The sequence below is a fragment of the Clupea harengus genome, chromosome 9 (assembly GCF_900700415.2).
Source record: "Clupea harengus chromosome 9, Ch_v2.0.2, whole genome shotgun sequence".
Taxonomy (NCBI): domain Eukaryota; kingdom Metazoa; phylum Chordata; class Actinopteri; order Clupeiformes; family Clupeidae; genus Clupea; species Clupea harengus.
The window spans coordinates 7,285,752-7,311,278 of NC_045160.1; the positions used below are offsets into that span (position 1 = coordinate 7,285,752).

Sequence of the window (25,527 nt, forward strand, 5' to 3'; positions counted from 1 at the left end):
TTTCTAATCCAGTGTTCACAAACCTCTTTATGCCTATGATTCCATCCAGTCTTCCCCTTTTCCAATCATTTTTGTGTATTTGTCTGTGCCATGTTTCAGCCCGGTGGCGTATATCGTTTTGTCTTGGTGTATATTTTTAGGCATGGAGAACCACCTACTGCATTGTATCATTTCATAAGCAATGCAGGGCTGTAGATGTGAGTCAGAATACTTGAAAGTGCCGCAGTAACGATTTCCCTCATCTGTCTGTCTGCGAGTCTTCTCTCTGCACTGAGCCTATTGTAGCCTGCTCGAGTTACAAACCCGTGACAAGACTCCATACATTCCTTGCTCTCTGCATCCTGCATGTATAAACTGCATATTGTGCTCGGGAACACGTCACATAATGAGGAAGCATAGGGTGAGGGATGGCTGGGTCAAACGCTCTGCTGGCTTTTTCAATCGGAAGATGCAATGAGGCTTAGATAATCACACTGGCCTATTAGTGTGAGAGGGGGGGAAAGATAGATATTTGGTAATAATGTGGTATAACGGTCTTCATTCTATTACCGGGGCTGTACCACCATATGGAAACATGCACCTCTTGGTACAGGGACACCAACCTGGGGATTGCTTACAAGTGTAGTGGACTCCTGAAGCGCCGGGCCAGCGAGGCATGAACACGGTCTACTTGAAGTGGAGAAAGGCTGTTAAGCACACTGTACTGTGCACACTCTATCCTCATGAACAGCCCGCAGTGCTTCAACAGCATGGGCTCACAGGACGGGGAAAAAAGACAAGACAAAAAAAAAAAAGCGAGAGTGAGACGGAAGAGTAGGCTTTGTATGTTGCTCACTGGTTTGTGTCCTTAGGGCTGGGTCTGTTTCTTAATACTTTCAAGAAATGAACAGCAGAGAGAGAGAGGGAGGAGGGAGGAGGGGAGAGGGAAGGGGACTTGCGGAAGCGAGAAAGCAACGCTATTAGATGGTAGGGCTGCTCATCAATTTGAATGTAATTCTGCACCCGTTTTCATCCAAGCATAAAACTAACTTTTTTTCCCCTCTGTGCTTCTTCCCCCATTTCAGTTAACCGGCGTAGCAGCGGCAGCAGCAGTGGAAGAAGACGAAGAAGCAGAAGGAGAAAAAAAAATGAAATTACACACTTTGGTGTGGATCAATTTTCATCATGGGGTGAGGAAAAAGGAAAGAGGAAATGGAATTTATGTTGTAAAGTCCCATTAATAACAATAATAACCCTGAATATCTGCAGATTTGCTGTGACACACTCATAAATACTACCGCTGTGTTTTTGAATCATTTACAGAAACAGCAAGTTTATAGGACTGTTCCTGGCTGGGTCATCATCTGAGTCTTTTCAATGTATGTGGAACCGTTAATCTACAACATTTATCTACTGTGTCATCTTTATGCCAGAGAGGGGATTGGAATGTGTTTACTTTCTGTGTTTATGTGGGTTATAGTGCTCAAACATAAGGTCAAGCCCAAGTATTGTGCCTTGGTGTACCTGTGAGATTGTGCACATCTCCACAGAGAGTTTTAAGTGACAGTAATCATGTATTTTGTCTGTTACTGTATGAGGCTCATGTACGGTGTGTGAATAGACTGTTGTAATGTCTTATGTGCCTCTCGGACTGAGCAAGATCACCATTGCAAAAACACATCATCAATAGGGTAAAACCTCACGACGGTCTAAACCCAGCTCACAGTATTATGTGAACAAAGTGTGGTATACTGTATATGGGCATGAGTGATACTGTAACCTCCATTGAGTGTTTGTGGGTAAGAGTGGAGAGAGAGTGGGGAGGATGTTAAGCTGTGTTCGGTGAAAGAGGAAGAGTGGGGAGGATGTGAAGCTGTGTTCGGTGAAAGAGGAAGAGTGGGGAGGATGTGAAGCTGTGTTCGGTGAAAGAGGAAGAGTGGGGAGGATGTGAAGCTGTGTTCGGTGAAAGAGGAAGAGTGGGGAGGATGTGAAGCTGTGTTCGGTGAAAGAGGAAGAGTGGGGAGGATGTGAAGCTGTGTTCGGTGAAAGAGGAAGAGTGGGGAGGATGTGAAGCTGTGTTCGGTGAAAGAGGAAGGCTTCTTTAGCCACCAGTCCCTGATCTGCAGAGACACACTGCAAACAGAGCAAAGGCTGAGGGAGCACCAGGAAGAAAACACAAAGCCTGCTGACAGACACCACTCTCACACACTCACACTCACACACACACACACACACACTCACACACACAGTCATACACACACATACACACACACCCCCCTCATATATATATGCATACAGGGAGAGTTAACAAAAGATCACAAACAGTTACTTTTAACATAAGAAGATATAGATTTTAATATCTTTATAAACATTTTCTCACTCTTTTTTTCTGAGAACAACTTGTTAAACCATCAAATCACGGGGATGGAGAGACAAGAGAGAGAGAGAGAGAGAAGGGAGGAGAAGAGGAGATTTGTGCAGTTTATCTGAAAATGGTGCAGAAGGATGTAACAAAATAACCCCCAAAAATATATATAAATCAAACAGAATATGGATCCAAAGATAAACACTCCTCTTGAGGAGTCAACAACCCTGTAATCAGTAATGTCATTTTTAATATCGTTATTCTCATAGTAAATAATGATTAATATCTGACCTGCCACTCTTCTTGTAGCTTATAGTAATAAGTGTCCACGTCTCTTTTCGTTTTTGTTTTGTTTTGTTTGTACAAAGACCACCTCGGTATGGAGGCACATCCAGCTCTGCAGTACATTTATATATATTTTTTCTCCTTGGGAAAATCCAACTCCTCCAACTCCAGTCACTCTGCTAAGAATGTTCCAGAAGCGATTGTCTATACGAGAGGCCTCCTGTGGCCACTGGTCGAAAAAAAAAGAACAGCAGTCATTGAAGCATTTTAAGCAGTTCATTGGTTCCCAAAAGGTCCTTGTTTGGTCGTGCTGAAATGGAAAGTGCACCTCAGCACGGCAAGTCTTTGTTGTAAGGTACTTTTTTTCCTCCCCTCTCCTTTTAATTTAGGCCTTTGACACTCCGAATGGAAAGGGGTGGCCGTGTTCAAGTAGAACGAGGACCGTTAGCAGATTGAGTTCATCCTCCATTTTCACCTTCGCTCCCCTCGTGACGTCCTCACCCTCCCTCCCCCCCTACCTCTGGGCCCCTCCTCTGTCTCAAAGTGTTGTCACCAAATCAAAGAAAGCAACATGGGAGGACAAGAGGTTGATACATTTCTAAATGTAATCATAGTTTTTTTTTTTTTTTTTTTCTTCTGGGGACACATGTATTTTTTGGGAAAGAATATAGCAGCTAGTGGATTTGTAATGTGCAATAGCAAAGAAGAAAACAATCAAAGAGAAGGGGGAGACCTGAAACAGCTCCTGGAAAAGACAAGGGGGAAAAAATGGTCCAGCAAAATGTGACACTGATAAGAAATAAGAATGTGGTTGAATGGATGCCATATGGTCGGTACATCTATCTGCGGTGAGTTCTATTGCAAGGACACATTTTGACAATGTATTGTGAGAAGCGGAATGTGCATTCCTTGGCTGATAAGTAATGTTTCTCTATTACCTTTTACTAATGTCAGCAAAAAAATTATGTTGGCAACAGACTGATAAACACATTTGGCAATAGATGTTGCATTTGACATTGATTTTGTATAGGCAAAGTTGTCAATTTGCATTTTTCTGCTATTCACACACTGAGAAATACAAGTCGAAAAGAAAAGAAAACTGTTTAAGTGGACAAACTGTCCCGCTCTGGCCAACTTCTGTCTAATCCCTGGATCATCATTATAAAGTCTTCATACTTCTCTCACAGTTAATGACACACACCTATCATGAACAGTACAAGAATAAAACCAGACAACACGAAATGAGAAATCAACTGCAATGGCAACTGTGGCAGTGCAAGCGTGGTCTGTGTTCTGCCTCTCCTGATCCTCTGCCTCTTCACCATCTAGACTCCTACATAATACTGTGAGTGCTTCTCACATTGGATGTTCAGTGTTAATAGGTCTAGTTCAGAGTCTAAAAACGGCAAAAGCTCCTTACACAATGGTATAGTTACACACACACGCACACACACACACACACACACACACACACACACACACACACACACACACACACACACACACAACCAGTCTTGTCTCTCACTCTTACACACATACATTTGCACACACAGGCCTTCCAGGGGCGGAGCCAGAGCAGAGCAGAGCAGGTCGGAGGGTTGCATTGTCATTGTCATTGTCATTGTATGGCCATGATTCTCTGCTGTGCGGTCAGCGCAGGATGAGTTCCGTGGTTAGGGGCGCTAGCACAGCCAGCAAGCTGCAGAGGAGAGGCCCGGGCCACTGCGGAGGCGCCCAGTCGGTGGGCTGCTGCACCCCACTAGGGGGTCCCATAGAGGTCCGAGGGGTGCACTTGTGCTTCCTCCGCGGGGTGGAGCCATCCGGGGTGGTGGGGTCGTGCTTCCCGCCTCTGCCGTCGCCGAAGTCAGGTGAGGAGTACTCCTTGTCGGTCATCTCATTCAGGGTGTGCACGTCGTTCAGGCCCCGGCCCTTGCCCCCCTTGGCGCGCTGGCGGGTGCAGTTCCGTGAGCGGCCACCGGACCTCTGCGGGGGTGCCACGCCCGGCAAACCCCCCGAACCAGCGTGCTCCCCGTTGATGGAGGTGGGCGGGTGGGGCAGAGGTGAGGGCGGGGAGGGGTACGGTCCGCTGTGGTGGGGGTGGTGGGGCCTGGTGTGCGGCGGCTGGGGTGGCGGGGGCTCCTTCTTCAGAGACACCTTATCTGTGCTGGCCCAGGTGTTGCTCTGGTGCAGCGACTCCGAGCCCGAGCAGTTGGGGAAGTCCTCCTTGCGCATCTGCTTCAGGTCCTTGCCCGCCGTGTCGGCCGGGGCCATGCAGCCCACTGCTGACGTGGAGCCGCGGAACTTCTTCAGCCAGTCCCACAGCGACATCGCCTTGCAGTCGCACTCCCACGGGTTGTCGTTGAGCCGCAGGTACTCCAGGGCCGGCAGCAGGGACAGGCACTCGCCGCTCAGCTCCGTCAGGGAGTTGTTGAACAGGTAGAGTGTGGTGAGGCGCCGCAGGTCGTGGAAGGCCTGCCGGTCCACCCACTGGAGCCGGTTGTGGTGGAGCAGCAGCCGGTCGAGGGCGCCCAGGCCCCTGAAGGTGTTCTGGTGCAGGCTCCACAGCCGGTTGCCATGCAGGAACAGGTGGCTCAGGTTATGCAGGTCTACAAAGATGTCGTCCTGCAGAAACTCCAAATGGTTGTCCTAGGGAGGGAGAGAACAATGAGATAATATCGTTCATCTCAACGACACAAATGAGACTATGTTCTGGGACTTAATGGGAGATTTTATTAGGCAATGAAATAACAATGGAGGATTTTTTTATTCCACCAATATGAGCCTTGTCGTTTGAGGCAGTCATTGAACTCTCCTGACTCTCAAGAGTTATAGATATGCGCCATGTCATGCTGTTGAAATAGGGAGGAGGGAGAGAAGGGGGAAGTTAATGACTGGAAAGGCTTACCTGCAGGTAGAGATACTGCAGATTGCGCAGGCCTTGGAAGATGTCAGTCGGCAGCACGCTGAGGCCGCAGCGGTACAGGTGCAGTGCGTGGAGGCGGTTCAGACCACGGAAGGTCTCCGAGTCCAGGGAGCGCAGGTGCCGATTGTCCCCCAGGTCCAGCTCCTCCAGCACGGAGAAGCCGTGGAATGTGCTGGGCTCGATGTAGGTGATGTTGTTGGAGTAGATCCACAGCGTGACGGTGGTGGGGCTGAAGTGGCTGCGCAGCAGCCGGTGGATCTTGTTGTTCTGCAGGAAGATGCGCTCGCTGTGCGGCGGGATGCCCTCTGGCACCGACAAGAAGTTGTGCGACTGGCAGCTGACGGTGCTGGGCCCCGTGTAGCAGATGCAGTGGCGCGGGCACGACCAGGACAGCTCCAGACCGCAAAACACCAGCAGGAACTCCAGCCCGCAGCCTGCTCGAAAACACACGCACAAATGCACACACACACACAAGCAGAGAACATCAGTCATGGTTGAGGCCTACTGACATTTTTTTTCCCCCTCACAGCAGAATTCACAAACTACACACCATGTTCACATACTGCACACCAGTTTGTCCAGAAATACAGAATATACCTCAGAGGAAACAAAGGCAAGTGAGCAAGTGAGGCATCTGCAAGCGGTGGGATCAATATGATGCAGTGGCTTGGGATTGGCACAGTGTGAAGGAGACATGGATGCAGCGATGATGGAGCGATCCAGCCTTGACACAGACGGAGGTGATGGGAGGTGATGGAAGGTGTTGGGAGATGCCGTGTCAGGTGTATTTATACTGCTGAGAAACTCTGCTGATGCACGACTCACGGAGGACCACAGGACCTGCTGGCCCACTGCACACCCCTTTTTTAAACGCCACAAGTTTGGAGGGATTTTGGTTTGTTGTTCTGCCCTTTAGTCTGAGTGTAAGGCCTTGTGTCGAAGGCACAGAAGCCCTCTGTGTGGTCAGGACAGTGTGTAGTGTGTGTCTCTAGCACACTGCACAGATGTATCTATGGTATGCTCAGATCATATCTAAGTGTGTGTCTCTAGCACACTGCACAGATGTATCTATGGTATGCTCAGATCATATCTAAGGTAAGACCTTTTTGCTTTATGTGAATGCAGATTGGATTTTCTAGAAAGAGAGAGAGAGACTTCTGACTATTGTGGAGTTCAGTTGATGTCTCCTCTAGTGCATTATGTTTCATTGAGAACTAATTTACAGATGCACAAACACGTACACAGTATAAAACACACACACACGCACACACACACACACACACACACACACACACACACACACACACACACACACACATAATCTGGTGCACACAACCGCGAAAAACAATCACGCAGCCGGAAAACGGGTGGCTGGATTTTTACTTGAGTCTGCTCGACTGCTAAACAGAGTTCTAAAACGCCTGCTGAATCCCGTCATGTTTCCTTGGGGCTGTGTTGTGTGACTTATCTACGCTCATCGGAGTGGCGCCCGCTTGCAGCTGATATTTCACCACAATGGGACTCACATTTTCTTAAAGCCTTCCGGGTGCTGGAATTTGTTATTCCGGGCGTCATTTCTGCCATTCATTTCAGAATCAATGCAGGACTTAGCACTGTTGTAATCCCTAAGATTTCACATTTGGGGAGTCAGGAATGGAGACTTATTCTCTTGCAAAAGCTATGCTTGTTAACCCACGTGATGTTTTTTTCTTCTTCTTTTTCTATCTCTCTCTCTCTGTGTGCGTCTGCCACCTCCAAGTCTGGCTAAGCTGTGACATTCAACGACTGCCTTTGCTGACCTTTGCTGATAAGTCCCTTCTGCGGTTAATGAGAGCAGCAGGATCCGTGTGCTTCACCTGTGGAGCGGCCGACTCCCTTGAGAAGCTGTGTAATCCTGTTTGTCCTGATGCAATATGTTCTCCAATCCTACCAATCGGGGCTCAACCGGCAAACCTACTGAGTTCACGCTGCAGAAATATGGTGATCCGCAGTAAATGAGGTGTCATGTCCCACTGATGAGGTGGTGCAAAACTGTAACTGTTTCATGGCCAGAGCGTTGTTGACTGTTGGTCTGTGGTGTGTGCTCTGTTGGTGTGTTGCTTTGACTGAAATCAGCCGTACAATTTAGCCTCAGTTCTTCTAGGGGAGGCAATCCAGGCAAGTAAGCGGTGAAATACTCCGTTGTCTTCAGAACTATGTAATGTGCTCGTCAACATGGATATTTGACATAACAGTATCCGCCGCTGGATCTTTTTCCTCCCCTCTGCTGCCAAGAAATATGAGGTTTCATTCCTCTCTGCATTGCTGACATTTCCTGCCTCTAATTAAACATGGTTTGCAAAAAATGTCGGCGAATTCCCCATTTGGCAGCTTTTCAAAAAAGAAAAAAAAGGGGAAAAAAATCCCTTCAAAGGCTGGAGGAGTATTTTGTAGCTGTTTTTAAAAGTCCATGTGTATTAATTTGCCATTTTGATATACTGTTGTCATTGTTGATGTGTTGACGTATGACTGACGTGATCTGACGTGATCTTTTAATGCAGGGTTTTTGTCTTAACACACACAATTTTGTTGTATATGGGTCTAATATCCTGGGAAATTCAATATGCATGCTGATACATGTAGCAATATCTCGGTCATCTCTAAAATGCAATCAGTGAAAGCAATCAGACCAGAAGTATACTTTGAGGACCCAATCCCACAATGATAAGATGGAATGGAATGGATTTGATTTGAATTGATTGAAGAAATATAGTATGCAATAGTGAGGTGGAAATATCACTGATTTGCAAAGATGGACTTTGCAAGTGAGAAAGAGTGTATCTTACAAAGAGCATTGCCAATCTCTCTCTCTCTCTCTCTCTCTCTCTCTGTCTCTCTCTGTCTCTCTCTACATACAGTGATGTATTGTGCGAGACACCTGCTCGTTGTGTAAATGTGAGGAAGAGGACTGGATTGCTCTAGGGAAATTAAAATTGGTTGGATGGCAGACAAATAAACACAAAAGGACATGGTAAGCAGCTCTTTGTTGGGTGGGAGAACAATTGCACTTGTATTTGTGTGGACACAACACAGTGTTGTTTTTCTCCCTCCCAGTATTGATTTTGAACTCTTTCACACACATCACTTAGCATTGTGTGACACACAGCACAATCAGTGACTCATTCAGACATCGTTATTATACAGTTTATCCTCGGGCTATTATACTAACGTCTCCACTGGGCTAGTAAGATGACTCTACTCTTTCAGGATGACCTGTACTGGTGCTTCTATCCTCCATCTTCTGTTGGCAACTTTCCTCTGACTGTGGGTGTGATTAGTTTTGCACTGAAGCTCCATTTTATGTTTTTTTTTTTATAGTCTTGTATTATTACCTGCAGTACTAGGAAAAGGTCTTGCTTGAACACTTCAATTGAAGAATGACCAGAGATGGTGGAGGTGCAGCTGTATTGTCCCCGTGTGTATCGGTAAGCTATGTGCTAATGGAGGATGACACAGCGAGATCGCTCTTTATTTCCTCCACACTTCCTGTCTTCCTCCTCTTTCCAGGGCCCTGTTCCTCTGCTGGATGTTTAATTACTTCTGACACAGTTCTGTAGGCGACCTCTAATGTACAGGAAGACATAAGAGCTGCAGTGTATAGAGCAGCTCTATTCTGGGAAAAGTCCCCACACTAAGTGCTTTAGCGGCTGGGTTTATCCAAAGCCACCTCAAGCACTATTGTGGACACTTCCAAGACAGTATTCGATTCCAGATGGATCCGACCCTAATCTACACCGGACGTGGGCCAGACCTCTTCCAGGGTCAGTTGCAGATGGGATTTTTCCAGAATCCACAAGGATGTGACCTTGGCATCGCTGCCACCATTATCTACCAGATGGTCGGTAGGACCACAGATCTAGTACAAGACCAACACGTGTAGTATGGATCTGTCCTCTAACATATGCTCTTTTCACGGCTGCTGGGGGCAGGAGCTCTGCTGCTGCCGGTGTGAATGAAGTTTCAGCCCTCAGAGACCTGCTGCTTCACACCTATCACCTTCCTGATTCCGCCCCGGTGTGAGCCAGCTGGATCACTTACACTGCAATTTACACCCTCGTAGATAGAGGGAGAGGGAGAGGGAGGAAGAGAGGGAAAGAAAGGGACAGAAAAAGAGAGAGGGAGGTATAGAAAGATAAATACAGGAGAAAAAGTGAGAAGGAAAGATAAAGGAACAGAAGGGAACAGTGGAGAATCACAACCAATCTGAGGGCCATTTTATGGGCGATCAAGGGAACAGTGAATGGACCCCACAGTAGGATGACAAATGATGATGGAAGACAAGAAGAAAGCACGAGGGCAGTCAGTTGTCACCAAATGGAAATGGAAACGGTGAAGGTGCATTATCATATTATCTCCTCTCCCGATGAGGCTAGGCTGTCTGCATTGAGTTTATCGAGCGGCTCTGACCACACCGCAGCTCTCGCTCGGCCAAAAATGATGCGTGTTTGAAGTTCTCAAAAGAGAGGGAGTGGAGGAGACTGGTCCCATTTCAGATTGCTTATATGAGAATGTGGTGATGGCTTGTTATGCTGAAAATGATTAATCAGCTGGCGACTGAGTCTGACATTTGACCCTTGTGACCTTGCCCCCCCCCCCCCCCCCGCCCCAACATCCTGACACCGCCACCATCACTGGATTTCTTTTTTTATTCCCCGCCATTGTTGAGTTGGGGTGGGTGGTGTGGTAAATAAATAAAGGAAAGAATGGAAATAAAATGGCTATGGTCCCAAGACAGACAACTGCAAAGTCACTGCGTGGAATATCAATGAAACATAGTTCACACTAAATTTGCCCTCATGAATAACACATATTTGCTAATAGGAGCGAAACGGTCTGTCTGTCTCTTGGCGTGACTTTTCCCACCATTCGACTGGACAAACTCAATTTCCTGTCTCTCTCTAAGGACCCTGATAAGCGTTGGCCTGTGTGCAGTCTTGCTCTCATTTGGCCATAAATAATGCCCTCTCCGCTGCAAGGGGTGCATAGCAATGCCCTTCCAAAAGGGCTTTTGACCAAACAAAACTAATGGCACAGCAATAAACTCACATATTGATTGGACTAGTCCCTTCTTTGCCCAGCTAACAGAAGAAGGAGATTTTGAGTCTAATTCTTGTGTTTATTTATGAGCTATGGCCTGTTTTGTATGGATTTTGGACATGAGGGAGCGGCTGCGTCCAGAAGGTTTACCTGAATGCAAAGTGAAAGTGTGGATGGAGAGTGAATTCCAGAATGGCTAATCTGATTAAAAGGGGAAAGACATGGAGTGCTAGTAGCACGCAATACACAGAACAGAAGGGATTGTAACACGGTAAATAGATAAATTAGAAATGAATCCTCCTGGTTAAGATGGCGGTCATATTTTTGTGCAATAAAACTGCTGTTGTGTCCATCTCAGTATTATGTAAACATCTGTGTCTAATTAGCACTTACTACAAATGCAGGTTTAATTGACCACCCTATTTGACTTAATTGGTAGTAATTATTAAAGTAATCAACAAGATTGCTTCAATTAAACAGCTAAATTATCACTTAATTATGAAGGAGGACTTAATACAGGAGGTGGCAATGGGGGGGGGCAGATAGTTCAGAATACACCAATAAACAACGAATGGAAAGTCTCTGTTTTGCCTCAATAGCGTGAGCTGGCAAGTTCATCCACAGTTAATAAGGTTGTTTACTATAACACAAAGATTTACACACATGGTTTCGCACTATAACACAAAGATGTATGCATTTTGATCTTTGAAACATTTTGATTACTCCTTATATAACACTGTAAAACTATTTACATTTCTATTCCCCTCTGAGTTTGTGCAGAAGGGAGAAACTCCTGTGTGTTATAAGCTCGGGCTGACTAATGAGGTAAATGCAGCTAAGTGTGAGAGTAGTTACACTGTCAGAAGCAATACATCACTTTCAACCACAGACCTTTTCAATTAAGGCATATTTTTTGTGTTCTTTGAAATCTCTGAGTGAAATGAAAGCACAGCTTAATTTGTTCCTGAAATGTTCACCTGAATCCTTCAGACAGAGCCATTAAGACTCAAGTAAAGCAGAAGGCATCCATACATCAACATCACCTCCTATGCTAACTGCACCTCCAGCCTGGGGATGTGTGAGCTGACACAAGAGCTGACATACTCCTACTATGGAGGGCTTGTTGCTGTGAATCATTAGAACCAATAACCAGAGGTGTAAATTCCACCAGACTGACCTTTGCGGATCACATCCACACTGCAGCGCCAGCTACGGCCCCAAAACACAGCTGGTGTTTCATATTCATTTTACATTTCTACTGCTTTCAGCCTTGGGGTGCGAAATAAATCCTTGGGAAAGGCATCAGAGGGGCAGCAAGAGAACTGCAAAGATGGTCATTTTTTGCCGGAATAAAGAGCTGATTTCTACAGACTTCCGTGGGGACACGTTCTCTTTTTTTTGCCATCATTTCCCAACAGCCACTGGGAGAGTGTGTGCTGCAGTCGGGCAGTCAAACTCCATACACCACTGGAAATAACACCCATCACGTGTCAGCTGTCATGTCAAAAGTATCCACACAAACAGGCACTGACGTGACATATGGGTCATGCCAAATAAAGTGTTTTCTAATGGGATTGGACAGAGGAGTCCTGACATTGAAGAAATGAAGGATGCATCCCTCACCGTCCACACAGTAGGCAGAGGGGAAAAAGCTCACAAAAAGCACAACAGCTCAAACAAGGTTCCTTTAATGTTTCTAGAAGGTTACTAGAAATGGACGTGTATAAAACCATTTAGCCACATTTTATAACTCTATTGTGTACTCTTGAAGGCCATCTTTTCTCTGTGTACCTGCATTTGTGTGTGTGTGTGTGTGTGTGTGTGTGTGTGTTTGTGTGTGTGTGTGTGTGCATGTCCGTGTGTGTGTGTGTGTGAGCAGCTTTTACTGCGTAAGCACAGGAGATTGGTGCTGTGCGGTCGAAAATTCACTGTCAACAATAAAAGGAGGCGTTGATGCCGTTCCAGTGGCGTTTAACGGCGCCCAGTGGAGCCGGCGGTAATATTACAGGAGTGGGCTGGTGGCCCTAGACTGGGGAACAGGGCTGCGGTCTGCCAAAGCACTCTCTGAACTAAATGGATGAGATTGGATGCTTCATTATTGATGTCTGTGTCAGTGTTGATGTTTTTTTTTTACGACCGTGGTTTGATATGGGGACCAATGCTTAGGCCAAATAACTCAAAAGCCATGCCAAAACCATCCCAAAAACAAACAAACAAATAAATAAACCAAAAAAAAAGCGAGTGAATATGAGGTTTAGAATAGACAGCAGAAAGAGAGAGTGGAGGGGAAAATCAGCTGGTAGCACTGGGACAGGTGTGAGCATGAGATCCTATTATTGAGTCAGTCGCACCTGCAAGTGATGCCTCACAAGAATAACAATGTGTGTGTGTGTGTGTGTGTATGTGCTGCGTGTGTGTGTGTGTGTGTGCGCTGTGTGTCTAAACACTACATCTCCTCCTTTCCTACCTCCCTCCCACCCCTCATTCCTCCCTCAGTCTCTCTACACACTTTCTCTCTCTTTCTTCCTCTGACACACACACACACACACACACACACACATTCCCGCACACCAACTGGCATAAAGCAAGGAAAAGAGGGTGCGAGAGACAAGCTGACGTTTTTCAGGATGAGGGATCAGTGCTGCTAAAATTAGCTGCTCGGGAGCATGCAGAGCCATATGGAGCATGTGCGGAATAAAAGGGGAAGATTTGTGGAGTCGGTGGGGACGGGCAGAGGCAGTCGCTTATTAAAGCAGGATTTAAAGGGGCAGGGAGGCAGAACCAGAGGCGGACTACTCAGGAATACACAGCTGTTTAATACCTGCCTTTTGATTAAGGCGCTTTAATAGATCTTTAGTGGATATTAATCCAATATACATGTCTCTCCCCACCTTTTTCTTCACCTCCTTCACTACCCTCTCTTACTATCACTCCTGCTGTTCAGCCAACAAGGATATTTAGCCATCCAAGAGCTGTCTTGCGGGTATAATTCACATATATATATATTTTTTTTATGGATGCTAAATTGGTAGCCACCAACTTAATTTGCCTCATTGTGTCCATCACAGACTGGATGAGTTCAGATAATAATCATCATATGCCAACTGTCATGTCTCAGCTAATGGTACCGTACCTGTTCATACACATAACAGTTCCCCCATAATGATGACTCCCATGCTGTTCACTGCTGTCTTCAAGTGCTAACACTAACAAGCTAATTCTTCAACAGCGTAGCTTGTATAATGTAAAGAGACTACATGATGGGATTCAGTCGAGGGACTCCACATACTTTCAATCCTCAATCTCTCAAAAGGGCTCTCGTCTGAGTGTGCCTGTAAAAATGAGGCTGAGGCTCGAGGCAGAACAGGCTGTCTCTCATCGTCATCTCAGGCCGGGCTGTCCTGGCAGCTCTGGCTCCAGTTTTGTGTGCGCTTCCTGTTCCTCCAGCTGGGCAGTGCAAGCCTGATAGCCGTTAGAGCCAAGATGGCCTTCCCGCAACCTGCCTTCAAAAAGACCTGGAGGGATAAACCAGTCTATGCTGTGTCACGCGCTAATCACCAGTATCCCCTTCAAAAACTTCCGTCATTAATCCCGACGCTAATTCATCTTACGCCCTTTAATGCTCTGTCATAGGCAGTGATAAGTTAATCGAGTGCCTCAGGATAGAACGCATCCTTTTGAACTTCCCTAATTCCCCCATCGTCCGCTAATTCTCAGAGAAAGCTTGTTGTTAAGTCAGAGATCAGGCAAACAAAGACACCAATTACTGGGTCAGTCAAACACCTCCGTCACCCAATCTTCTTCCAACAACAGCCTGAGTGGCCACGGCTATGAGTCTAATTGGTGGAGAGTGGCGTAGGTAAAAGCTTGGTGATGAATCATTCAAAGCATGACTAGCCTGCTCCTCCAATCAGGTCAGCGGACTCTAGGCTGTTCTATAGCTGAATGCTTCTATTTTCCAGCTCACTTCACCCTGGTATTGACATCCTTCCCATGATCTTTGAAGTTGTCCTTAAAAATACTCAGCTTTTAAAATATAGGCGTATTTACAGCACCTGCTGTGCATACAAACCACTCGTGTGTCCTAGATTTAGGAGATTAATAATTAATTCAGCGCAGGTGAATTTGGTGCTACACATGTTGTGGAATAGTCCTGGAATATTCACAAGAAGACACACACACACACACACACACACACACACACACACACACACACACACACTCCTGAATGCCCACACACCTATGCACATGTTCACAAGCTGTGTGTGAACGGTGAAGCGCTTCCAAACAGAGACTGCGGGGAGCTGTTTTGGAGTGCAGCTGAGCAGAAAAACTACGAGGCAAAAAACAAGCGATTGTTGTTTATTAAGGGAGCACAGGCAACTAGCAGATGAGTCACAGTGGTGAGGCGAGGCGAGGTGAGACGAGGCGAGGCGGGGCGAGGTGGGGCGGGGCGAGGCGAGGCGAGGCTGGCGGAACCACTGCTAGGGCTCCGTCAGGACTGATCAGCGCAGACAGCAGACCTTAAAGGTGTTGGCCTGGATTGCTTCCTATGGCCTGATCTATGGCCTGCCTGAGTCGCTGAGCTAACACAAACATGTCGTGTCGCCTTTCGCTAATGTACGCTGCTACGCAGCACAAATATAGCCATGAAGTGACACCTAATGCACACTCGAGTGGGTTATTGCATACAAGGATGGACACTGATGCACTTGAACAGTACACCAGTGATACTGACATGTAGTTGATGTGTCAGCTCAATATAGCTTAATATTTTTAATTTACTGTACATATTTAGAAGATATCAAATCCAAAATAGTCTCTGTGCGTTGCAAACAAACAAATAGAAATGCACAGCAGACGTAATGAAGAACACATTTGCAGTAAGCAAACAATAACAGGCAAGACAAACAATAACAGGCAATACAAACAATAACAGGCAATACAAACACACATGGACACAGAGTCCGCAGACAGACAGCTATTTACCCGCCAAGCAGTGACAGACTGCACCTACACATCATACGCATTTACATTTCACAGACACTGAAGTGACATCACGGTCACCACGCCAACATTCATCAGGCCACAGCGCACAAGCCCACTTGAACCCGTGCTCGTGCAGGTGTCATGCTCCATCGGCTCAGTTGCAGGGGGAACAAACGCTGTCTTCAAGACAAACATAGTAAGACCTAAGCATTGCTGCCATATCCCGTTAGCCTACATAGTTCGAAGAGACGACGCGCTCAGAGAGAGAGAGAGAGAGAGAGAGAGAGAGAGAGAGAGAGAGAGAGAGAGAGGTGACCTACACACGCGCAGAGCATCTGTGCCCGGCTCTCGGTACAGAGAGGGGGGGTGAGGTGGTCTTTGGAGCACAAAGGGGCGAGCGAGGAAAGGTGCTGATGTTTGGAGGTTTGAAGCTGGAGGGGGTCGGGAAGAGAGGCAGGGAGAGGGGAACCTTGATCTTAAGAGAGTAATCCTCCTTCATGAAGTGCACATTCTAAGACCCCAGCAGCACCGCCATTGATCCTCCCTTAATGTCAATTCATTAACTGTACCAGGGTCTCTACCCAGCTAATCATAATGAAGCCCATGTTCAATCTCAGGGCTCCAGTGTAGAGGAGGAGGAGGGAGAAAGAGAAAATAGCAACGCTCTCTGTCTCTCTGTCTCTCCTACCCTTCAATCACAGCACATATCTCAGGGCCAGGTAAGGCTGTTTTCTTCTGTGCTCCATCAATCCATTTGCTTTGTGTTTCTTTGTGAACCTTCTATCGGTCCCACTCTTGCCATCCGCCACCCGTCTCTCTCTCTCTCTCTCTCTCTCTCTCTCCCTCTCTGTTCATCTTCATTGCATCTGACTGTCTGTCTCATATTGCCTCTGCTGTGAATGAAGAATCACTCTCCTCCCCTGTCTCTGACACATTCCCTCCAGTACATTACTGCTGTCCTTGAAATCAGTCTTTCTCACGTATCACCCCACCCGACACACACACCTGTCTTCCTCTTCCTCCAGTATATTCACCACTGTTACGGCCTACACTCCTCCCTCTCCTTCTCTATGCCCCTTCATGCTTATGTTCTTTACACAGCTATGTCTTTAATGAATGCACATCTATGTCTTTAATGAATGCACATCTACTGTATGTCTTTAATTAATGCACAGCTATGTCTTTAATGAATGCAGACTTTTAAATAGAATTGTAATCCCTACTGCTGACTCTCTTGGTGATGTTTGTGATCAATACTTTTTTTCAAGTCTTAAGACCTGACTAAAACTTACTTCCTCCTACACCCCCACCCCTTCGTAGTTCTCCTTCCTCCTCTATCCATTCACTGAATCCACTCCCCCCCCTCCTTCCTTTTCTTTCCGTCTCATGTCACTTCCCCCGCGCTGTTTACTCCATTTGGTTTTGTTTAGCAAAGCTGCGACATGGGAGGGCTTCGTTCAGGATGAAATACAGTCAGTGCCTAGTAATGATTAAAGCAAGCCCTGAGTCTGGACGTTTGAGATAGTACAGCAGCTTATGGGATTCCACTGAGTCACGCCGAGCCACCGCGCCATGCTGAAGATGAACTTCAAAGTGCTCCAGTCAGCAAGCCTTCACCCACTCATTCAGCAGCGCTCTGTGTTTCTATTTGCTCTTTGTCTGCAGACCACGCTTGTGGTTCTCATCGAAAGACAACAAAAAAACAAAACAGATACAAAACAGACCGATTTTTAAGGATCGTGGCGTCACCGGGTATCGCTTGGTACATTAGCACCTTGCAGCCTGAAGGGGGAAGTGTCCAAACGTTCAGCTGTTCTGGATTTGTAATTAATTCAATAACAGAGACAGAGGCCCACAGAATCAGAGAGAAAGAGACAGAGGGGGAGAAAGAGAGAGAGGGAGAGAAAGAGAAGAACATAAGCTGGAGGTAATGCCTTCCATGCGCCATGGAAGCCTCCTTCACAGCGGATTGACTTAGCCTCCTTTCTTAAAGTGCTTGTGCCTTGCATATCATCTCCCCGTTGGGGCTGATATCTCCACACCTCTGTGCTGCCACCTCCACCGCTGCTGCCCCTGCTCTCACCCCAGCCACCAGCTCGCGGCTGAGCCCCTGCCGAGGGCCGCCGAGGGCCGCCGAGGTCCTGCTCACCTCCGGGACCTGGGCTGGGCAGGCCCTGGCAGAAACGCAGCGGGCCCCTCTAAATGAGGGTCTTTCAGGAGCTCAGCACACTGCTGCAGGCGCCCAGGCACCCAGGCACACACTGGCAGATGCAGGCAACGGTGACAGAAGAGATGCTGGGGAAGAAATGATTGGGGTATGGGGGGGGGCGGAGGAGGAGCAGGTGGGGGAAGAGGAGGAGGAGGCAGGAGACAGGCAAATTACAGTTGGAGAGGCGAACCAAGAGCAATTTCTCACCCAGAGAGAGAACGGGAGACAAACCAGAGTCTGGGGAAGGAGATAAAGCTGCCTCCCATTAATACCTGAATAACCCGACATCGTTCGGCCTGTCACAGATTCATTTTACAAACACAGCGCGCTCACCGCTAACATCCTGAAGAGGTGTTGAGAAAGTGGAAGCATGGCTGCGTTTTGGAGAGGGCTCTGGAGCTGTCGATATTAAGTGTTTTTTTTTCTGGGGCTGAAGCACTCTCCCCAAATCTGCTGTCATACGTGACAAAGCAAATGATTTAAAACCAGTCACGAAGACGCACATCATAACAGATGGTTTTACCTGTCATAGTTTCATGATTTTCTCCCCCCAGTAGTTGTGTCAGTTGCTCTGGTCTGCCAAGACTAAAACCATGAACGGAGCTCTGGAGTACTAGTCTATCACTGGGAACCGTGGAGCCCTTTACCCATCCACCCTGTCAAGGAGATGAATTGCCGTTGACATGGAGCGACGGATTGCTAAGCTGATTGATCAAAGTTTAACTGAGGGACGGAAGTGTCTACCGGCGCCCACAGGAGACTCATCCTCTTGCAGTGCGTTGTTAATTGAGCGCGCTCAGCACCGTGGCCTGTTGTTAACTCACACATCAACAGCGGCTGCTCAAGCAGAAGTCAGCATGCTCCATCACCCTGTTCTCAGGCCCTGATAAAGGTGGCTCAGCCTCAATCAAAAAGGCACGTATCCATCAACAAGCCAGAGCATGCAAGGAGGCTCGACCATGCCAGGCAGATACAAAACTTAACAGGCAAAGAAAAAACAATGGCTGCCACTTTATCTGATTCAATTAGACGTCGGCGAGACGAAAACTCAACATGGCAGGTTGCAGGTGTTTGTGGAGTTTGTAATTTTAGAGATTAATAGTGCTTAGTACTTAGCACCTTGAGTGGGCAGGAAGATTTGCTTCCAATACTGATGGCCAACATTACCTTGTTATACACATCATGTATTGGATGTACTAATCTTGCATAAATTCCACCACAACATCTGTGGCTGATTATCCAGCAATGTTCCCCATACTGGGATATGCATCACAAATTCTCTGAGCCACTTAACATTTTAATTTTACACCCACTCACAAATCCAACATACGTGTACATGGAAGCACAATCTTCTTCTTTTTCTTCTCATCTTCATATCTTTTGTCACAACCTAGTCAACCTATAGATTGTTTTCATTCCAATATGATGGGATTACATGTCTTAATAAGCAGTGCAAAACAACAACATGTTCATGAGCATATTGAAATATCACCAATTAATTAAAGTATGAATTACCAGACTGGCCAAAGATTCCAGATGGATACCCATGAGGTGAGAGGCTGGGTATGTGGCTGTGGAAATGCCCATCATCATGATAACCTACGCAGGGCCTCGCCTCAGGTGATCATCAGAAAGCACAACTCTCTACTGTGTTTCGGGAAAAAACTGCCTTGGAGGATTTCCTACCGCTCTCCCCCAGCATGTGTGTGTGACTGTGTGTGAACATGAGAATCTAAAGGAAAGACAAAAACTGCTATCTCTACTTAGAGGAATAGAAGAATGAATCCTTTTCTCCCCCTCAGCGCTGGGACTAATGACACCAGCGAGAGTGAGAAATTGAGACGGTGAGAAAGTGCAGCGAGTGCTTTTCGGTTGAGATGAAAAATCTCCTGTTAAGTGTTGCCGTTTTCCTTATATCTCTACTACCCCTTCTCTCTCTCCCTCTCTCTGTTTCTCCCTCTTTGACATGAACTTTTTAGTGCTCTGATGGGAATTCGCTTAGCGGATTGCCCCAGTTTTAAAAATGACAAAACAAAAAATTGGAATCACGTTTCTCCGATAAAAATAAGTTAAAGCCAACGTCATGCTGTCAAAGTAATGTTGCAGTCGGAAGAGAGAAGGGAAGTATACAAAAGTTCAACTTATCACAGCCTTCATGCCTCGTGCCACTAAAGAATCACAGCAAACATCATGCTTCTCTCAGAAGACTGACTACGGCACATACCGTGGCATGCATGACGTCTCCAGAAGAGATAACCTGCCAACCAATCAGAGCTGGACATTGTCAGTCGCAAAAATACACACAATTTAAGAGCCAGAAGATATTTGATTTGGAAGAGGAATAAGGAAAGATTGATCTCCCTGCATCATGGTCTGTCTGGTCTGGTCGGCAGTGTTGTTTCTTGCGACGTGTTTGGTTTGAAGTGGCAGGCATAAACAGTGCCTGAAAGCTGGATAGCCTCAATAATTCAGAGACATGGCAACAGTCGTGCACAGCCTCTGTGTTTGAGTGAAAGAGAGCGGATGAGTGTACACAGCGCCCCCCCCCCACCCCACCCCAATTTGTTTTGTGGATGAAGCTCACCACAGAAGCGTCCTCATCATAGTACACACAAACAGGCAAATCAAAGATTCCAATCTGTTGGAGATAATTATCTGTACGCTGTCATCATTTATGGTCACATCGGATCAGAAAACATAGCAAAGAGTCTCACATACAAGCAGAGCTACTTACACTCTGCCTACAGCCATATTCACTTTCATTATCCCTACATAAACCTCATACTGTGAGCTTTTTATTCTGCCCCCTGAAACAAAAAAGGCCTGACTGCATTAATTGTAGTCAGTGTGGTGAAAATAGCACGGCCACTTTTGTCTTTTGCTTGTGATAATGAGAAAGGCCACTACTGAACAGACAGCTGCAGAGGTCTCATCAAGAGTGGACTGGGCTTTAATGGCCAGAGCTTGTGAACACCAGGAAACATCGAGAAATAAGCCAGAGGCTAATCCTCCAGCCCACATCTGAGGCAGTTGATGTCTACACTCCTCAGTGAGAGGGCGGCACTTGACAAAAAAGAACAGGCAGAAATGAAACAGTGAACAAATAGCCACATGATAACCTGGTCTAGTTCCTGCTAGCCTAGCCACATGGTAACCTGGTCTAGTTCCTGCTAGCCTAGCCACATGGTAACCTGGTCTAGTTCCTGCTAGCCTAGCAGAATGTTGGATTGACTCAAGCCCCATTTGCAGGCTTAGAGGAGTGGAGTTGTGCTTTGTGAATGTGCCTTTGACGGACAGCTCTCAAGTCATGGGGAAAGCTCTCCATCACAGTCACAGGATGGCATAGCATGCTGTAGCTGACAGCCTCCATTTAAAGCCTACAATATCACATACCCAGTATCAGTAAAAAAAACAAGGGAATGGCTTTGCCCAGTAATGAACTTGTAAGATCCAATTTCCTCAGAGAACATGATACAATTGAGTGAGTTAAGAAAAAAGATAGGCCGATAGAGAGAGAGAGAGAGAGTTATCAACATAAGATTCTGTCATCAGATATTAAAATGGATTACGACCTTGCATGATATTTCAACGTCACATGTCTTGTTCGAAAAGCAGCATCCTGTTCCTGGCTCTCATCATAAAAGGTGATTTGTCTTTGGACGTTTTTTTGCGAGGGTGACACGATGATTTTGCGAATGCTGCTCTGTCACACCACGAGCAAATTCAACTGGCTTTGCAGCAAGGGAGAGATGGAAAGAAATCTAATTAAGTCAGAGTGCTTGTGATCTGTTTCTCTCTCTTCTCACTTTCTTCCAGGGGAAGAGATTGATTGACTTCACTGCCTAAGATTTCAGTGCCTTAATTACAAGTAATTGCATGTTTCTGCTATTATGCTTGTGTTTACGTGTGTTGTGTTTAATTTTAGATTGCCGCGTCAAACCATTTCCCATGCCTCCCCGACCGTCACACTCATCCACGGCGAGAACGACAGTAATTATAGTGATTTTCACTCTTGGTTAAATGGAGGGAATGTGAGTTGGGTTTTAATAGCAGGTGTGCTAGAGGGTGTGTTTCCCTATGCATGGCATAGACGAAATTGATGTGCGGTTCAATTAATGGCATTTTTAATGGCCACTTGAGCTACTGTGCGTGTGTGTGTGAGGGAAAGAGAGAGAGAGGGAGGGTGTGTGTGATTGAAGTCGATGCATTGATGAGCTGCATAGCTGACCGTGAGAGGTCTTTGTAACTCATTAAGGTGAGTGAGTTCTGCAGTCACAATGCATTTACAGCACCCTGTACATGTGTCTTCATGGGTGGCCTTCACTGAGGAGAAAGACATTCTCACATTCTGAAGTTCTACACTATTCTTTCTCCCCTCACTGAATGGAACATTCATGTAATCTCCCTGAATTTAACAGAAGTTAGGGCATATTCTTGGTGAAGAAAGTGTTTTGTATCAACACAGAGAAGCAGAGAACTGAGAAGTGATAATGGGTGTGTGTGAAATAAAGATGGGGGGGACGACAGAGAGAGAGAGAGAGAGAGATATTCTGATTCTCTGGTGCTATCTTCAACTGCACCCCTAAGTCCGTGGACACCTAATAGGGCTGGGCACGTGTGCTAGTGGCAGTGGTATAAGGGCAGGTGAGGGTGTTGGGCTAACAGGCCAGGCTGTCAGGCTGTCAGGAGAGCAGCTCTTCCCACACACAGACACGAGGCCTTGTCTCCTTGCCCGAGGATGGAGCTTTTTTCCTCATTGTTGTTTAACAAACTCCAATTATGTGGCTGTAATGAGATGCCGGTGTGCTGAATTTGCTCCCCCATCATCATTACTGTAGCGACTGACTGACAGATAGAGGAGCAGCCTTGTTCCCCCCGACTGACTGCAGTCTTCCCAGCCTGACAGCCGTACTCCACATACACTCACACACACACACACACACACATAAACACACTCACACATGTGAGTCCACAAACACACAAGCCGGCCTGTTCACATTGCATTCTGTACACACACACACACACACACACACACACACACACACACACACACACACACACACTCTCTCTCTCACATACACATACACACACATGTTGAGGAATTTGCTGATGAAGTGGTGTTTAACGCAGACCCAACTGTCTGAACAGAACTGAGCATCACCCTCCCCCTGTCAGGAGAAGGGAGGGGGGGGAGAGAGCGGAGGGGTTACTAGAGTACACGCTCTCTGGAAATGATGAAATGATGAAATGATGAAATGATGAAGATTGGGAAACAGGCCTTGGGCTTTATGATGTTCCAGAGTTGTGCTGACCTAGGTTGAAGTGAATTGCCGTGAGGAGATTGGGAAACATGTTTACCAAAAAGAAAAAAAGTTGTGCATAACAAAAGATGGTGCCAATCAGTTCTGGGAAAGATGAGATATGAAGATTTTTTGGCAAGAGGTGTTACCCATTCTGGATAAGGGGGTTGGAGTTATGTGAAGAGTATAACAAATTATACTTGAGATGTTAAAGGAAATGTATATGTAATGTATGTGTGTTTTTTCTTTCTGTTTCTTTCTTAAAAGATGATGTAGGGCTGTTCATTTCTATCGCTCTTCATTACCCGACCAGCGGGACGACTTTGATCCAGCGTCTGCAGAGCTGTCAGGAAACTAAACTGATGATACCCTGTGCCGTGGTGTGATTCAGCTTCAAGAAAACTCTAAGAGTTGGGAGTTTACCATAACAACACACACACACACACACACACACACACACACACACACACACACTGAGACAAAAGTGAAAGTGAAAGTACTCTGTGAGAGCGTGTAGACACTGCAAGTTATCCATGTTTTCCATTAAGAATGTTACGCACAGACAGAGCGCACAGGTTATGCACAGACACATGAGGTATGCATATAAACTCTGGACAGCATGCACTGGCCCTGTGGGTCTTATCCAAACCCCTTCACAAAGCCTGTGCTGAGAGCCCTGGAGCACAGCCTGCTCCCTCAGCCTCCTGGCTCACTCCCTGCAGAGGAAGCACACAGCATGCACACAGCTAGCACAAAGCATGCACGCGATAAACATGAATGGTGTTGTGTGTAGTGGTGATATAGGTGGCAGGGTGGTCTGAATGCAGGTAAGGCTGTGTGGCGGTATTGAATGAATCCACTCTCATAAGGTCATCACGCAATGAGGCTGGAAGCATGGTATAATAGAACCAATTCACCAATCCTTGCACATGAAACCATACAACAGCATACCCTACAGTGCCATAGTCAGACTGGACTGCACGAGGACAAACAACGCTGACTACATGGCGTACAGCTTCAGATAAAGTCCGACCATAATTTTTTTTTGAAACCACAGAAAAGACCGAGAAGCCATAGATCACACTCCCCCTCCTCCCCAGCTGCGCTGACGCAATTAACTGGAAGCACAGAAACATAGTGTACCGTCTCTCCATCGTCTCTCCTGAAAGCGCTTTGCATCGCCACATGCTCTCCCAACTCTTCAAAGTGAGTTGCCATGATTCTCTGTACTAATGATTAATGTCATTTCCGTGACTTCACAATAGCTTTCCCATCACATTACACAGCGTGCGCACTGTGCGCACACACACACACACACACACACACACACCGCCCAGGGGTGTCATAGACAGAACGTGAGCCTAGCGCTTCCATTTTTAATACAGTGCAGTGTTTTTGTGAGTAGCGCTTTCATCTGGCTAAATGTGTATTGGCACCCACTGAAAGGGGAAGCACATAATTCATGTGTGGTTTTTGTCCTCACACCCCCACTCCGCTATTCTTATTGTTCTTGTCTCTACTCTGTATTCCCACGTTTCAGCTTTTACATCCCTAGGTGGCTGGGTCGAACATTCACCACCGATCCTTCCTTTTAGTGCCTCCTGGGCGTAAGGGATGGGATGGTAGAGCCAGGCGCTCGATGGGTCACGCGAGGCGCATTAAAGAACATACACAGAAGACCAGCATGCAGGTTATTTTGGTGGCTGCTGGAATATACTGTACGCACCACCAGCACGGCAAGAAGCCGGAGGCTGCACAGTCTTACAAGTGCAAAACACATAACATATGCTTGCCACAGAAAAGCTCTGACCTGGGGAATTCAAACACGTGCATAAGCACACAAAAACGCACACACAGACACACGCACTTACATATGCAATCACACACACACACACACACACACACACTCACACTCACACACACCACCTTATTAAATCTATGTGTCAGGTACGCACAGTACAAATTATTGCACAGAGACAAATACAGAGGTGATGCCACTGTCTTCCTGTCTATGGAAGAAAAAAAAGAACGCAGGACAAAGGGTTGAATTAGCATTTTCCCTGACACTAATGATGTCCACATGCACAATGGGAGGCCCATGTGTTTAGTCCTAGCCTAATAAGGCTAACCACTACTAGCTCCTTCAGGGGCACAGCCCCATGTGTTTAGTCCTAGCCTAATAAGGCTAACCACTACTAGCTCCTTCAGGGGCACAGCCCCATGTGTTTAGTCCTAGTCTAACAAGGCTAACCACTACTAGCTCCTTCAGGGGCACAGCCCCATGTGTTTAGTCCTAGCCTAATAAGGCTAACCACTACTAGCTCCTTCAGGGGCACAGCCCCATGTGTTTAGTCCTAGCCTAATAAGGCTAACCACTACTAGCTCCTTACATTTACATTTA

The 25,527-nt window shown here is 46.5% G+C and overlaps 1 protein-coding gene across 1 annotated transcript in view; it reads right to left on the reverse strand.

Annotated features, from left to right (window-relative positions):
* Positions 1–4,181: 4,181 nt before the first annotated feature.
* The window catches only part of rtn4rl1b (reticulon 4 receptor-like 1b), a 109,034-nt gene continuing 87,688 nt past the window's right edge, over positions 4,182–25,527 (reverse strand). The window contains exons 2-3 of the mRNA XM_012825210.3: positions 5,535–5,986; positions 4,182–5,275 (exon numbers count right to left, since the gene is read on the reverse strand). Coding sequence (XP_012680664.2) covers positions 4,280–5,275; positions 5,535–5,986 — 1,448 coding nt within the window. The 3' untranslated portion in view covers positions 4,182–4,279. The remainder of the gene's footprint in view (positions 5,276–5,534; positions 5,987–25,527) is intronic.